This window comes from Geotrypetes seraphini, chromosome 2 (assembly GCF_902459505.1).
Source record: "Geotrypetes seraphini chromosome 2, aGeoSer1.1, whole genome shotgun sequence".
In the NCBI taxonomy this organism is placed as follows: Eukaryota; Metazoa; Chordata; class Amphibia; order Gymnophiona; family Dermophiidae; genus Geotrypetes; species Geotrypetes seraphini.
This window is the reverse complement of record NC_047085.1, coordinates 193,009,550-193,026,690: the sequence shown is the minus strand read 5'-3', so window position 1 is coordinate 193,026,690 and position 17,141 is coordinate 193,009,550. Positions and strand designations below refer to the sequence as shown.

At 43.2% G+C, this 17,141-nt stretch overlaps 1 protein-coding gene across 1 annotated transcript in view; it reads left to right on the top strand.

Annotated features, from left to right (window-relative positions):
- STMND1 (stathmin domain containing 1) overlaps positions 1–17,141 on the top strand; it is a 67,497-nt gene that overhangs the window by 35,129 nt on the left and 15,227 nt on the right. Inside the window, exon 4 of the mRNA XM_033935165.1 lies at positions 13,466–13,600. Coding sequence (XP_033791056.1) covers positions 13,466–13,600 — 135 coding nt within the window. The remainder of the gene's footprint in view (positions 1–13,465; positions 13,601–17,141) is intronic.

Sequence of the window (17,141 nt, the reverse complement as noted above, 5' to 3'; positions counted from 1 at the left end):
TTTAAGAGCAAGTTAAAATGATTTATTTTTAAAGATGCGTTTGATCTTTAGAACTCCAATTTAGGTTAATGCCTTCAACATTCGACCTCTAATTTCCTTCGCAGAGATAAACTTCCATATTTTTATTCTTTTTCTATTTATCATTCCAAACACCTTATTCACATTCCATTCGCTATTCTCTCCTCTTTTTCCGTTTCTTCATACTCCCTCCTTCTGTCGTTCCCCTATTTGTCTTCTTTCCTATTTTTATTGTATTTCTTACCCCCTCTTTCCCATTGGCACAGTTAGTCCTGTTCGTCAAGTCTATGTTTTATGTATTGTACATACTGAATGTTGTAAACTTTTTAGTTATGTTCATCGCTTAGAAGTATGATTAAGCGATTAATCAAATTTTAAATAAAACTTGAAAACTATTCTTTCTCCAATATTCTTTAATCTCTTCCTTGTACCCTTACTGATCCTTGCCCAATCTATAGGCTTTACTGCCTTTGCATATGCAAATGATATTCAACTTCTATATCCGCTGAATCCCAATGTTCCACATGATGTTCAAGATATAAACAGTAAACCTATCCAAATCAGCTCTTGGCTAAAAGAAAATATGCTCATACTCAATATTCAAAAAACAAAAGGCGTCTTGTTTTCCAGTGCAGATAAGGAAGATTTAATCAAGCCTATCTGTATAGATTCCACCCCTATAAAAATGGAGATGAAGATCAAATTACTGGGGGATCATAGTCGATAATAAACTTGCATTCCATGATCAGGTGAGCGCTGTAGTGCAGAAATGCTTTTATAAGCTAAAATTAATGCACTCAATCTCCTCTCTTCTAGATTCTCCCTTAATATTCTAATTCATTCTCTGGTTGTCTCCTACCTTGATTACAGTAACACACTATACCAAGGTAATACGCAGAAAGAAATCCGTCCTCTTCAAATACTTGGTCCCCACTTTGGCTCAGGCCCTCTCCAAAGCTGCAGAACTGTTCAATGGCTGGTGGGGTAGCTGAAGTCCTGCTAGCTGAAGAAATCCACTGACTGTGTCACCCCTTCTTACAAGAATTGAGCATGCTTGGGAAGTGCCAGTATCGGTGGATGGAGGCACCCTGCCGACTTGCTCACTCCTGAGGCAGTATAAGGAGGAAGAGGATGGCTTTGGTAGTGGGTTTCTTAGACTAGTAGACTTTAGTATCCCCATCAGCAAAGTGGGGATGGGGGATGCATGGCCCCCCCAAGTCCCCTCCTGTGCTCCCCCCACCCCCCATGGATTGCTGGCTATGCCACAACTTTAATCACAATTAATTGTGATTAAAATTTTAATCGAAATGCAGCCCTAGTATAAACATTAAGATGTCAAATATAATTAGTGAATTAAAATAAACAGCACAAAAGGCCTCCAGGTGATGGTGAACATCTATAAACATCGACGCAATTTTCCTATTATATTGGTAATCATGGTAGCTATTTAAAAATTATTTAATTTTTCAATTTCATTGGCAATCATGGTAGCATTTTTATATTTTATGTTATTTAAGGAGTTGATTTTAACTGGGAAGTGCATCAGGTTCTTTTGCTGCGCATTTTTTATTTTTATACATGGTTCTTTGTGATTCATCAGCATCTGTAGTTCAGTGCACTACGGTTGTAGTTCCTTCCTATTTCTCCTACTGTAAACCGCGTCGAGCTCTACGAACGTGGAGATGATGCGGTATACAAACCTAAGGATTAGATTAGATTAGATTAAATTAGATTTTGCCATAACAGTCACACAAACAGCACATTATAGTTCAAACATACTGCTTTTTTATGTCATTATTATATGTTTTATGTGTCTTTCAGTTTGATATATTGCCATTGATTTTACAGACCTATAGGTGAGATTAGTCATGTTTATATACAGTGTTGTGTTTCACATTTTAGTGATTTTTTCCAGTGGTGGTGATGCTTTCATTAGTTAGTCACATTTTTATATCATTATTCATTACTTCACCTGGAATCCACATAGTACTGTATTTTAAGTTTTTTATAGACACGTTCATTTGTTGTGTTTTTATGCATGGTTTTTAATATATTTTCTGTATGTTTTATAAATATATCTGTCATGATTTTATATTTGTTGTCAAAAAATATTTTAAACAGGCCGCTGATGCAAGTGGAGATGCCGAAACACAGACCGTGTTGGGTCTTTTCTAATAAAATATATGTTGTTCACCATCACCTGGAGGCCCTTTGTGATATTTGTTCTGACTTTCTCATTTTGTGCTCTGTTTCCCTCTTCATTTGATATTCAAATATAATTAGTGAAAATGGGGAACCCCCTAGAAACCCTACAGTCCATCTTCCAGGAATTAGAAGGCTGTCCTGTTAATTTTACTCTTTACAATTTATTATTATAACTGCTCTATGTGTGGACAATCAAGGGAGAGGAGGAATAAAATAGCAAGTATATTTTTGGAAATCCTGTGGTTGTGTGCTATTTTCCTTCTACAAACTAAACACATCCCTAGGAACACTTCTTTTTAATCTGGCTGAAAGTACACATACAAGGTGCCCACAAAAACATTCCTTGATTTTAAATGGTTACAAAACCATAAGAACATAAGCAGTGCCTCTGCTGGGTCAGACCAGAGGTCCATCATGCCCAGCAGTCCACTCACGCGGCAGCCCATCAGGTCCAGGACCTGTATAGTAATCCTCTATCTATACCCTTTTATCCCCTTTTCCTTTAGGAAATCATCCAATCTCTTCTTGAACCCCAATACCGTACTCTGTCCTATCACACCTTCTGGAAGCGAATTCCAGGTGTCCACCATCCTTTGGGTGAAGAAGAGCTTCCTAGTATTGGTTCTGAATCTGTCCCCTCTTAATTTTTCCGAATGCCCTCTCGTTCTTGTAGTTTTCGAAAGTTTGAAGAATCTGTCCCTCTCCACTTTCTTTATGCCCTTCATGATCTTATAAGTCTCTATCATGTCCCCTCTAAGTCTCCACTTTTCCAGGAAAAAGAGCCCCAGTTTCTCTAATCTTTCAGCATATGAAAGGTTTTCCATACCTTTTATCAATTGTGTCGCTCTTTTCTGAACCCTCTCGAGTATTGCCATATCCTTATTAAGGTACGGCAACCAATACTGGACACGGTACTCCAGATGCGGGCGCACCATCGCCTGATATAACAGCAGGATAACTTCTTTCGTTCTGGTTGTAATACCTTTCTTCATAATACCTATCATTCTATTCGCCTTCTTAGAGGCCGCTGTGCACTGTGCCGACAGCTTCATTGTCTTGTCCACTATTACCCCTAAGTCCTTTTCTAGGGTACTTTCACCCATTACCAGCCCTCCCATCATATAGCTGTACTTCGGGTTTCTGTTTCCTACATGCAAGACTTTACATTTCTCTACATTAAACTTCATCTGTTATCTCGTCGCCCACTCTTCTAGTTTGTTCAGGTCCCTTTGTAAATCTTCATAGTCCTCTTTAGTCCCAACTCCACTAAATAGTTTGGTGTCGTCTGCAAATTTTATTACTTCGCACTTCGTCCCTGTTTCTAGATCATTTATAAATACATTGAACAGCAGCGGTCCGAGTACCGAATATTCTTTCACCTTTGGGGCTACAGTTTCATCAACTCATAAAGTTTCATATGGTATCTATTGTCATCAGCACACACTGGGCAAGGTGTCCAGGCTTACTGGGACAAGATTTGAACACTTGTGAGCCGCGAGAGGCTGCACAAGGAAAAGCAAACCCTTGCTTGAAATAAGAATTTTTGCCACAAGTTAGGAAAGTTTTATAGCAAATCCGGACTGGATTTTATTATGCTGCATAGCATTAAACAAACAAAAAAGAAAACCAAAACAACCTTTCTGTCAGGATACCAACTTTAAATGCAGTCTTCAAAAATCAAACTTAGTTTCAGCAAGATATTTTAAAGTCCAAACTTCTTTCAGTAAAATAAAGAAAGGCTCTGTAATTCTGAGCCACAGTATTAAGTTCTTTTCAAGAAGATACAAACTAGAAAAACAAACAGTGTTCTTTCCTCTGTATAGGATTCTATCCCAAGGATCAGCAGCACTGCACTGTCTTTCTTCAGCAGATTAAAAATGCTGGCCAGGTGGTGTGCTCCACGTGCTGAAATTCGCTACACAATGAGCCCTCAATCCCACCTCAAAAACGTGGGGCTAAATCCCCCACCACACTTGGCAAAAGTCAAACAAAACAGTTCAGTGTCCTCAAAGACAAAATAAATTGTAGTACCTTTGTCCTTAGGCAGCCTGGGTATTGGCCTTGGAGACACATACTTCCATTGGTAGAACTTCAGAGACTGGTTCACTTTCCAATTCCATGGCTTGTGAAATTTCCATGCATTCAGGAGACAAAACAGAATCAGCTTCCTCAATTTCCATACCTTCTGGGCTTTGAAGTTCCTGCAGAGCTCCTAGTCCTGAGCTAGACTGCCAGAGCTGTTCTTGTGACCGGTCTCCTGCTCTCCAGTTCTCTCTCTGTCTTTCTAACTGATCAGCCCTACATTTAAGGAGCTTACAACCCCGCCCAACCTTCCCAGGTGAAACGCATTTCCTGTCCCCAGCTTTGGGAAGGTGAGGGGGAGGGGAAGCCTGCAACTCTGCTCCTAAGCTCCCTCTGCTGGATTTAGAAGGGAAGTCGGGCAGGAAGGCAAAATGTTCTTTACTTTGCACAGCATGAGAAATACCTGCTTTAGGCAAGGGCATAGTAGTAGGGCCAAACCTAGCAGGCTTATCTCGCATACCACATACCCCCCCCCCTTAAAAGACTGCTAGGGGTGAGCCTATGCTTATTCGTGTCCATTTCTCCCACCCGGGACAAAGCATCAGTGTTTTCTATGTTTACCCCCCCTCCTAGCGGGAGGTTTAACAGGACCCGCAGTATAAAAATCTCCATCCCAAAGTAACTCCTGTGACTGAGATAATTCTGCTGTTAGCAATCTTACAGGAAGGTATTCTTCCTCTAAGGAACCTAAGCGAGTATCAAACCCAGCCATTAATTCACACATTTCTTTGAGATCATTTCTACATATTAGTTCAACTTGAACCTGTACCTTTTTCACCTCTTCCCGTACCTCACTAACCGCACATGCAATGTTTTTAACTTCGGCTATGTGGTCCGGTTGTTCCTCAACATGGCATTCAATATGCCCTATCTGTTCTTTGAGATCTTGGGTGCTAGATTTCAGTTCTTGTAAATCTTTCTGATATTGCTGTAAATTTTCCTCCAGGGTGGTTTTAAGCAACCGATCAGTTTGGGAAATTGTTTCCTTTAATCTGTTGCCTAAACTCCCGTGTATACCCTGTACTGCCTTTTCCCACTGTTGCTGTTGATCTTCCTGTCTTTGAGCCAGTTCCTGATGTAATTTACTGAACTGCTGTTCTACAGCTTTCTCTATCTCAACCAATGAGTCCGAGCTAACCTGGAGTATACCAGTAGTAGGAGGGCTGGTCTCCCCCCCTATCGGAGCCCCCGAGGAACCAAATCCATTGCCCCCTCTACGAGAGGGTAATAGTTGCTTCCATTGTTCTAACTTAGGGTGCCAGATCCGCTCACATATCAGTTGGGCGATACGGTCCCCTTTTTTTACTTGGAATTCTTTTTCAGCCTGGTTTATCATTAAGATGAGGACATTACCCCGATAATCGGGGTCAATTACTCCCGCCCCGATATCAATGGCATGCTGGACAGCTAATCCAGACCTTGGGGCTACTCTTAAGTAAGATCCCGGTGGTGGAGATACCTGAATATCAGTTGGTATTAGCACTCTTCCTTTAGCCCCCACCAGTGCGTCCTGGGCAGCATAAACATCGCACCCCGCTGCCTTCTCATAGGCAAAGGTGGGCGCTAAAGCGTTTTCTGATAAAGGCGCCCATCTAATCATTGGGCACCAGCGAGACTGGCTCCTTCTTCGCCGAGGGAAATACCCTTTATGTGGCCTATGTTTCCTGGATGGTTCCCTAGAGCCGTCCCTCACCATCAAGGTACACCTCTCTCTTTTGGTCTGGCTCTTAGAGCATCTCCTATATTGGATAGTTTCTCCTAGCTCTGTCCAATCCCGTCCTAAAATCAAAGGGACCGGGGCTTTGGGTATAACCGCTACCCTCAGGGTTTTTACCTCCCCTTTGTATCCTATAGGGATGAGATACTGAGGATAGGCACTTTTACCCCCATGCACACAGACCACCGTCACCTTCCCCGGGATCTTGTTAAAGGGACTCCTTTTCCTGGCCTGATCCCAACAAGCACGGGAAATGATGGATTGTTCTGCCCCTGTGTCCAATAAGGCTTTAATTTTCTTACCATTTATTTGTACCCATAATTCGTAAGGCCTCGAGGGGATTTCAGTTTCACTACAGGAGGTGGTAAGTGCTAACTTGACCCGGCATTGTTTTTGTATATGCCCCGTTTTCCCACATCTAAAACAAGTGATGGAACTTTTCCCCTGCAGCGATGGGTCTGGAGCTTTCTTCAGGGACGTTGTGTTATTTTCAAAGGCTTTATTTAAAGGTCTCAATTGGTCCCCTTGGCCCCTACGTGACCACCTACTCCCCGGGGCCTCTCCCACAGGTGTAGTAGTGTACAGGGAGTCTAAATAGGCCTCTGCCAGGTCGATTACCTGAGCCAGAGAACGGCTACCCTGTCTCAGGATCCAGGCCTTTAACCCTTTAGGCACCGCTTCAAGGAATTGTTCATGAAGTATTTCGGTGAGTAACGCCTGGGCATCCCCGAGACAGGGTTGTAGCCATCTTTCAGCTAACTTTTTCAGCCTATGTAAGAGGGCTTTGGGCCTTTCCTTCTCTCCCATATGTGCACCCCTGAATTCCTGACGGTAGTGCTCCCTAGTGAAACCCAGGTAATCTAATATGTGATTCTTAATGGCTCTGTAGTTACTGGCTAGCTCAGGACTAAGAGTCTGATAGGCCGTTAAGGCCGCTCCCGCAAGGCACGGTATCAGTCGGGTAGCCCATTGTTGCTCAGGCCAGCCTGCTGCCACAGCCATCCTTTCAAATGCAAGCAGAAAGTCATCAGGCGCATCTGTGGGGCCCATTTTACATACTTGCATAGCGTGCAAACTTTGTAGTCCTACCGGAGATCCTGCAGGTGCCGGAGATCCAGTTATAGGTCCACCAGTAGTCCCCTGAAAGAGTTGCACCATGGTACGTGTCTGGTCTGCCATGGACTGAATCAATTCCTCGTGCCGCCTCCCGGTCTCCGCCTGACTCGCACGCCAGAGGTCTTGGTTGGCTTGTAGCATGACTTTTAAATCCTCCGTCTGCTTCTGCCGCTCGGAAGCCAAGAGGGTAAACAATTGCTGGAGATCCATGGTGAGGCTGGAAAAGAAAAACAAAGAAAAGAAACCCCAAGTGCGGCCTTTTTTTTTTTTTCTCTGGCCCACTCCCGCAAGCTAACCCCAGCCTATGCCTCCCAGTCCCTTTATCACACCCGTATCCTCAATCAGCTGCCCAGGGTACTCTTACCCGACAGACTGACGAGTCTGAGCCTTTGGGTAATGATAGCTGGACTTGGAACTCAGGAACACAGCTGGGCTCACTCCGGCTTGGTTTCTCCACTCCCTTCCACGACCTTCACTCTCACAGACTCTCTCTCAGATCACTGTTGCTCGACTGCTGCACAGGTGCACTTGTCAACTCCAACAGATGAATCAAATAAACAAAACTTTTAGTCCTAACTTCAGGCCTAGTCCTTCACAGTCTCTCATGGAGGTAGAAAAAATCAAATCCCACTCCTGATACCAATTTGTCATCAGCACACACTGGGCAAGGTGTCCAGGCTTACTGGGACAAGATTTGAACACTTGTGAGCCGCGAGAGTCTGCACAAGGAAAAGCAAACCCTTGCTTGAAATAAGAATTTTTGCCACAAGTTAGGAAAGTTTTATAGCAAATCCGGACTGGATTTTATTATGCTGCATAGCATTAAACAAACAAAAAAGAAAACCAAAACAACCTTTCTGTCAGGATACCAACTTTAAATGCAGTCTTCAAAAATCAAACTTAGTTTCAGCAAGATATTTTAAAGTCCAAACTTCTTTCAGTAAAATAAAGAAAGGCTCTGTAATTCTGAGCCACAGTATTAAGTTCTTTTCAAGAAGATACAAACTAGAAAAACAAACAGTGTTCTTTCCTCTGTATAGGATTCTATCCCAAGGATCAGCAGCACTGCACTGTCTTTCTTCAGCAGATTAAAAATGCTGGCCAGGTGGTGTGCTCCACGTGCTGAAATTCGCTACACAATGAGTCCTCAATCCCACCTCAAAAACGTGGGGCTAAATCCCCCACCACACTTGGCAAAAGTCAAACAAAACAGTTCAGTGTCCCAGTGGCGTACCTAGGGTATGTGGCACCCGGGGCCCATCATTTTTTGACACCCCCCCCCCCCCCCCATGTAAAAAAATTTTTTTTTTTTTTTTTTTTGCAATAACCATGAAATGGAATAAATGGTCAGAATAGAAAAAGGCAGTGAAAATTTTCTTTTATTGAACCTCATATATGTAACCATTATTCCAAACATAACATAACATAAATTATGTCTAAATTGTCATGACATTAGAAGTACATATGGAGTAGTTGCAGGTGATGCTTGGGACAGTTCTGATTGTGTTAGTTCGGTTTTATGTGTTTTTTGAATAGAAGGGTTTTTATTTCTTTTTGAAGGTTTTGCAGTCTGTGGTTGATATCAATTGGTTGTAGAGTTGGGGGTCGAGTGTTGCAGCTCGAATGGCTAGGAGGTTGTCGAACAGTTTTTTTCTTTTGACGTTTTTGGTTGGAGGGTGTGTGAATGGTGCACAAGTTCTCCTATGTCTGTTTGAAGTGGATTGAATTATTTAGCTGAAGAAATTAGTTACCCCCCATTCCACACACATTAATTCTCTTCCATTTTTGTTCCCATTATAAAAAACACTGATAAGTTCCCAGAAAAAAAATACATTAAAATAAGAAGTGAAAACAAAGGCCCCTACAGATGAGAACATAACATAAGAATAGCCTAACTGGGTCAGACCAATGGTCCATCATGCCCAGTAGCCCATTCTCATGGTAGCCAATCCAGGACACTAATACCTGGTCAAAACCCAAAGAGTAGCAACATTCCATGCTACCGATCCAGGGCAAGCAGACACTTCCCCCATGTCTTAATAACAGATTATGGACTTTTCCTCCAGGAATTTGTCCAAATCTTTCTTAAAACCAGCTACACTATCTGCTTTTACCATAACTTCTGGCCACTTCATTTTTAAGTTTAGATCTTTCCTTTCAAACAGAGACCTTGCTAGATGTCAAATACAGCACAAGGTAACTTCACATGGACTTAGCTGTGCAGGTAATGTGAATCTCCTCATACACCCACCATATAGTGCAAAAATGTGCAAAGGTCTGTTTTTTTCTTTCGATCACTACATAGCCTAATGCCACACAAGCAGCGCTGTTACAAACATATTCTGTAGGTCAATGCTAAGGATAACAAAGTTTCCTTCCTTGGACCAGAAGGAGATAAACCTCTGGAAGAGATCCCAAAACAACACCCAAAGACCCACTCAGTGTGTGAATCAGTTGAGTGGAGTGGACTAACTGGGGGGTGGAAATGGGCCCGGAGTTTGCTCAGCAGAATTTCCCAGACCACCTCTTCCTCTCAACACATTGACACGCTGCCACCATCACCACTAGGAACACCTCACTGGGTAGGCCAGCTATGCTATAAACTTTATAAAACATTATTATATTTTCTTATAAAGCACATATTTTAACTGACCTCTCTGACATCCTCAGCCTTTCCATTCACAAAAATAGAAGGAAGAAAAGTTCCCATTTCCTGCTGTCTCATGTCCCCGGCCTATACAATATTTTTTTTCTGCAGACCCTTCAAAAGTCTGACCAAATCCTCGTTTCACTTGCATTATAAAGTACTGAGGATGCCATCTCTCCCCAATCCCAGGTCCTAAAGTCTAAGACAGTAGCGCAAACTAATGCTGCCAGATACAGGAAAAAAAAATTTTGATTCGATTCAGCCCTATTGAATTGGTTTTTCAATTCGATTTTCCTGCCCAGTTGGGTGATTTTTTTCAAAACTCCTGGTGGGTTTTATAGCTTTTACACCCCCTTTGGCTTCTCCTAACCACACTGGCGCTGTGGTGTAAATAAAATAAAGAAACAAAAAGGACTTTTCCTCTTTCTGTTAAATCCTAGCTCTCGTTTGCAGTCCAACACCAGCTCTGGCAGGATACACATTTCAAATCTGACATGTTATAATCACAAAACAGAAAATAAAATTAATTTTTCTACCTTTTGTTGTCTGGTTATATTTCAAATCTTGTTGGTCCAAGGCTCTGGTTTTCTTCTGATAACTTGCTTGCCAGGGTCTCCTTCTTTCTGCATGCTAACCATCCATCTGCCAACTCTGTCCTCCCTTTCCATTTCCCTTCCCTTCCCAGGAAGTCTGGTATCTTTCCTTTTTTTCATCTCCCTCCACAGATCCACCTTTTCTTAAATACCCTTTCATCCGGCATCTCTCCCTCCTTCCCCACCATCCCAGAGTCCACCATCTCTCCGTTTCTTTTCCTAATTACCCTCCTATCCAGTATCTCTATCCCTCCTCCACACCATCCCTTGTGTCCAATTTCTCTCCCTTTCTGTTCCTTCCCTCCCTAAATCCCATGGTCCATCATCTCTCTCCCTCTCCTCTATTTTCAGACCCATTATTTCTTCCCCCCCCCAAAGTTTGGCATATGCATGTCTCTTTGAACACCCCCTTCCCTCCGTGTACTTCTAAATCATGGTCCCCCCCCAAAGGCCTGTCCCCCCTTAAAGGTCTGCCTGTCCCACCTTGAAGGCCTGCCCCCCCCTTGAAGGACTGCCCCCCCCCCCCCCGAAGGCCTGCACTCCCTTGAAGGTCTGCACCCCCCCGAAGGCCTGTCCCCCCCTTGAAGGCCTGTCCCACCCCCTTGTAGGGCTGTCCCCCCCTTGTAGGCCTGTCCCCCCTTTAAGGCCTGCCTGCCTGCCTTTCCCCCCCTTGAAGGCCTGTCTCCCCCTTGAAGGCCTGCACCCCCCTTGAAGGCCTGCACCCCCCCTTGAAGGCCTGTCCCCCCCCCCTTGTAGGCCTGTCCCCCCCCTTGTAGGCCTGTCCCCCCCCTTGTAGGCCTGTCCCCCCCCTTGAAGGCCTGCCTGCCTTTCCCCCCTTGAAGGCCTGTTCCCCCCCTTGAAGGCCTGCCCCCCCTTGAAGGTCTGCACCCCCCCAAAGGCCTACACCCCCCCCGAAGGCCTGCACCCCCCTGAAGGCCTGCCTGCCCCCCTTGAAGGCCTGCACCCCTTGAAGGTCTGCACCCCCCCCGAAGGCCTGTCCCCCCTTGAAGGTCTGCCTGCCTGCCTGTCACCCCCCTCCCCCTTGAAAGCCTGCTTGCCTGCCCGCCCGCCCCACCCTGAAGGCCTGATGCCCCGACCCACCCCGAAGGACCGCTCGCCCCCCTGGCCTCCCCGCGCACCACCTATGAAGCAGCCGCAGCAGGATCGCGAAGTCAGCGTCAGCGATCCCTGCGCTGCTTCCTGCGCCAAGGTCCCGCCCCTCCTCTGACGTCAGAGGAGGGGCGGGATCGCGGCGCAGGAAGCAGCGCAGGGATGCTGACGCTGACTTCGCGATCCTGCTGCGGGCTGCTTCACAGGTGGTGCAGGAAGGTCAGTGGGGCGAGCGGTCCTTCGGGGGTGGCGGGGGACTGAACGGCAAGGCCGGGAACACCCCCTTAGGGCTGGTACCCGGGGCGGCCCGCCCCCCCCTAGGTACGCCACTGCAGTGTCCTCAAAGACAAAATAAATTGTAGTACCTTTGTCCTTAGGCAGCCTGGGTATTGGCCTTGGAGACACATACTTCCATTGGTAGAACTTCAGAGACTGGTTCACTTTCCAATTCCATGGCTTGTGAAATTTCCATGCATTCAGGAGACAAAACAGAATCAGCTTCCTCAATTTCCATACCTTCTGGGCTTTGAAGTTCCTGCAGAGCTCCTAGTCCTGAGCTAGACTGCCAGAGCTGTTCTTGTGACCGGTCTCCTGCTCTCCAGTTCTCCCTCTGTCTTTCTAACTGTTCAGCCCTACATTTAAGGAGCTTACAGCCCCGCCCAACCTTCCCAGGTGAAACGCATTTCCTGTCACCGGCTTTGGGAAGGTGAGGGGGAGGGGAAGCCTGCAACTCTGCTCCTAAGCTCCCTCTGCTGGATTTAGAAGGGAAGTCGGGCAGGAAGGCAAAACGTTCTTTACTTTGCACAGCATGAGAAATACCTGCTTTAGGCAAGGGCATAGTAGTAGGGCCAAACCTAGCAGGCTTATCTCGCATACCACACTATTGATTACATACACTCGATGTGCACCCCACCTATTACTCGTCAAACATCAAGACGATAATCAAGCTCAGACCAGACTCTTCTCCGAAGCATATCCGGCGTGATAGCATTTATAGCTTCAGTGATGCATTCCTGCAGGTGGTGGAGGTATGTACACTCTTTTATTTTACGTGTCCCCAAAGGAAAAAGCCACAAACAGTAATGTACGGTGATCTCGGAGGCCACTTGAAGAACACCTGGTCATTTTGTTGTGTTGCACCAATTGCAGCTTATAAGGGTGAAAGTGCAAGCGATTGTGAAATATCTTGCTAACTGCTTTTTGGGACTTGTATTTGCTGTCATCTTATTTATAAACATATTCCAATAGGTTTTGATTTTGTAACCATTTAAAATCAAGAAGTGTTTTTGTAGGCACTCTGTACTATAGAAGTCTGTGCGTACCTTTAGGCAGGCAGAGAAGGGGTGATTTTTCAGACAGGCCAATTTACTAGAATATTTGCTATATAAATGTGTAAATTTACTATTTAGATGGGTAAATTTACTTTGAAAATTTGTCTCCAGATTGCCAAAACCAGGAAGCATACTCCTCTGTGCAGTGACTAGGAAACTAGATTAATTTCTAAAATATCGATGCAATCAAAAGAGTCTATAAAGATTCAAAGTGTTCACATATGAGCAATGAATCCAGAGCGCAGGCAATACAGTGAAACTGGGGCTAGTGAAACCTGGTGACTTCCAGATTCTCTAAGACTGGTAGATCAATTATATCAATTTTGAAAAAGTTTAAAAACCTGTTTTTCACAATAGTTAATCAGATTTTAGCTGTCGAATAGTAATTTTAAGCAATTCAACATACTTTTTTTTCTAACTTTTTCCATCCATCTATTCTAACCAATTTCTGTTTTTATCCCACAGTTTTTACTTATGTTTCATTTTTTAACAAACTGTAAACTGAGTCGAGCTCCTTAGGGAGTAGATTCGGTATATAAAATGAAGATTAGATTAGATTAGACTTCTTTCTATAGATGCAGATTTGTTTCCAAGTTCTGGTGCAAGTTTGGTCCTTTGGAATTAATCATTATATTTTTCTTTGCAGGTTGAGACATCAGAAAAACCCCTGAGGAAGCCCCCTGTAAAGCTGGAAAAACTGAAAATAAAAAAAAAGAAGAAGACGACTTTAACCCGAGAGGACATTGAAAATAAAATGAAAGCTGCAGAGGAGAGAAGAAAGGTAACATCAACCCTTCAAAAGCATTGCCCCTTTCCAGTGGGAAGAACTCTGCCCTGGTGGTGAAGTACCATTGTTACTACAGCATAGACACTTCTTGAAACCTTCCTTTACACCAGTCTGCTGCACTTGGTCTTCATCAAATTGCTGGAGAGAGCATGTGCAGGCTTTTATAGAACTAGGAAGCAAAAAGCAGAAGGGAGTGAAATAAACCATGCAGAGAAATAATTCAAGTTTTCAAGTTTCAAGTTTTATTTAAAATTTGATTAATCGCTTAATCTTACTTCTAAGCGATGTACAAAGAATAAAAGTTTAAAAACATTCAGGAAGGTACAATATATAAGACATTGATTTAACATACAAGACTTACAGTACCAATAGGGAAGGGAGGTGAGAAATACAAGTTTCAAGATTATTTAAAATCTGATTGATCGCCCTATCATATAGTCAGGGCGATGTACAATTCTAGAAATTGTTTATAACAATACATAGGGGAACATGGGAAAACATAAGGTAGGGTTTTGAGAAAAGAAGAGGAGGAAAAGAAGAAGAAGAAAAAGGTTATAGAATGGAGATAAGATTAGATGGAAGCTTATCCTTGCTTAAGGAATCAGAGATCGAGGGTTTTAAGCTTATCCTAGTTTCAAGAGTCAAAGATCAAAAGCATCCTTAAAAAGAAAGCATTTTAGATTGCTCTTGAACCTGTCAAGAAAACGTTCCTCTCAAGTAATTGGGAATGGAGTTCCATGTTTGAGGTGCAGTGACTGAAAAAAATATATTGCCGTCTTGTGTTAATGATTTTAAGAGAGAGGACTGTTAATAAATGTTTACCATTTGATCTGAGCGTTCGAATAGGAGCATAGAGTATCAGAAGTCTTTCAATGAAGGCTGGGGCCTTGAAGATAAGTATTTTAAAAGTTAATAAACATATTTTATACATTTTCCGATGGGATACTGGAAGCCAATGGGATTTCTTAAGAAGTGGTGAGACATGATCAAATTTCTTAGCTTTCATGATGAGTTTAATAGCTGCGTTTTGAATAAGCACCTTATTTTCTCTTGAATAGAGAGTTACAATAGTCGATCTTTGAAATCACTAAAGAATGTATTAATATGTTGAGTGATTTGGGTTCTAGAAATTTTGAGACTGAACAAATCTGGCGTAATCTGTAGAAGGTGGATTTGACTATGCTGCTAATATGTTCGTGGTATGAAAGTTTTTGATCAAATATAATCACTATAATCTTAATTGTGGTAATGGTCTGAAGAATATTGCCTTTAAGTGTGATATGGGAATCTAGTTTCAGTCCGTCTTTCTATGTTTCCATTATTTTTGATTTTGTCACATTTAAAGCAAGCATGTTGTTATCTAGCCACTGGTGAATTTGCTCAAGTTTACTGTTAATCATTGAAACTTCGTGGTAGTTTTCAGAGTCTATGGGATGTAAAAGTTGGATATCATCAGCGTAGGCAAAAGCCTTAAATCCAATAGATTGGCAAAGAGTCATCAAAGGGGCTAGAAAGATATTGAACAGAAGTGGTGAAAGTATAGATCCTTGTGGAATTCCATAATTAGTGTGAAAAGTTCTGATGTAGTTGTTGAATGAGACTATCGAGGGTGGTTGGAAAAATATGATCAAAACCACATGAGAACCTGGTTGGTGATGCTAGTAGATTCAAGTGTTTCAAGGAGGAGGTTATGATCAATGGTATCAAAGGCAGAGGATAGATTAAGAGAAATCAGAAGAACAGAATTATGGTGATTCAGATGGTATAAAATAGAAGTTGTCATATCTATTAGGGAATGTTCAGTGGAATGATGCTGTCTGAAGCCTGTTTGGTTTGGAAGTAAAATATTTGTTTTTTCAATGAATTCAGAGATCTGATTGAATATGACTTTCTCCGTCAGTTTTGCTAAAAAAATGAATATGCTAAAAAAATGGGCCTATAATTTGCTTTTTCATCTTGGCTCATTTTATGATCTTTGATAATTGGACAGATGGTTGCTTCCTTCCAAGATTTGGGCAAAGAACTGAACTGTAGGCTTTCATTTACTAGGGAATGAATGAATGAACCAAAACTGGAGAAAAAACACTTGAAAATGAAGGGGGGATTAATTCTTTCTGGGACCCTATAGTATTAATGCTCTGAATAAGCCATTGGATTTCATTTAGGGATAGAAGATTAAAACGGGAGCATTTTGAAGAAACTGGCATAGATTCTGGCAACCCCTGATCTTCTGTTGATGATCTCCTAGGAATAAAGATTTTTCTAATGTTATTTACTTTGTAAAAAAAATAGATGGCAAGTTCCTGGATTGTAGGGAGATTGTTGTTTGACAGATTTTGATTTTGGATAGGAGGATTTATGCATTTTAATATATAGAGCAGATGAATTTTTGGCTTTTGGCTTTTTCAATTCAATTTTGGCCCCTGACATTTTCACAGTAAAGAATCTTATGCTAGTTCTGTGGCTTGGTAGCTCAGCTTACATGGATTTTGTGTCCTACAGGGCTTGGACATGACACTTAGGACTAAATGCACTAAAGTCAGCAATCGTCACTAAAACTGTTTTCACAGCTTTAGCAATGATCGCTGTTACCAACCCGATGCACAAAACAGCCCACTGCATGTTTTTCCCCTCAGTTGCCCATTTTCTGATCCAGCCATTTAAAGTAGCTAAAACCCCATGCAAAATAGCCAAGCGATTGATGCACTAATATCACTTGGCTATTCCAAATGGGGTTTTAGCAATCGTAAAAACTGACTGGGCTAGATCTGTCGGTAACTATGTCTGCCGGTGTTTTTTCATTTTTTTTCAATGGCACAGATATTTTGCATGTGTAACACTCGCAAAATATCTGTCCCATAAAATATATGAAAAAAGTCCCTATCACCGATGATAGTCCTCCCCGATGACCCTTGACAAATGCTTCCACCCCCCTCCCCCGAACCAGGTATCCCTGAGCCATTATCCCCCCCTAAACCCAAAATAAATGGCAGGAGAGATGCCCACTCCCTCCTGACATGAAGGCCCCCCATGCCAATCATCTCCTACCCACTCCCCCCCCTGAAAAAAAGGCAGGAGGGATGCCCACTCCCTCCTGCCACCGGAAGACCCCCTCAACCCCACCTCTCATACCTTTTAAGTTGGAAGCAGGAGGGGTGCTCAGTCCCTCCTTCTCTGAGGCCGCCAAGTCTACAATGCCAGGCCTTCCACTCCCCAGTGCATCATGTGATGCACGGGAAGGGCCCGAAAGCCCTGATTAGGTCAGATACCTCAGGCCCCTCCTTTTGGGAGTGGTCTTAGGTATCTGAACTAATCAGGGTCTTCCTTAGGCTTCTCCCCCTGTATCTGTGACACAAAGGAAGGAGCCTAAGGAAGTCCCTGATTGGCTCAGACATCTAAGACCCCTCCCAAGGGGAGGGGCCTGATACATCTGAGCCAATCACATGATGCACCGGGGAGGGGAAGGCCCGGCATTTTAGACTTGGCGGTCTCGGAGAAGGAGGGACTGAGCTCCTAACTTAAAAGGTATGAGGGG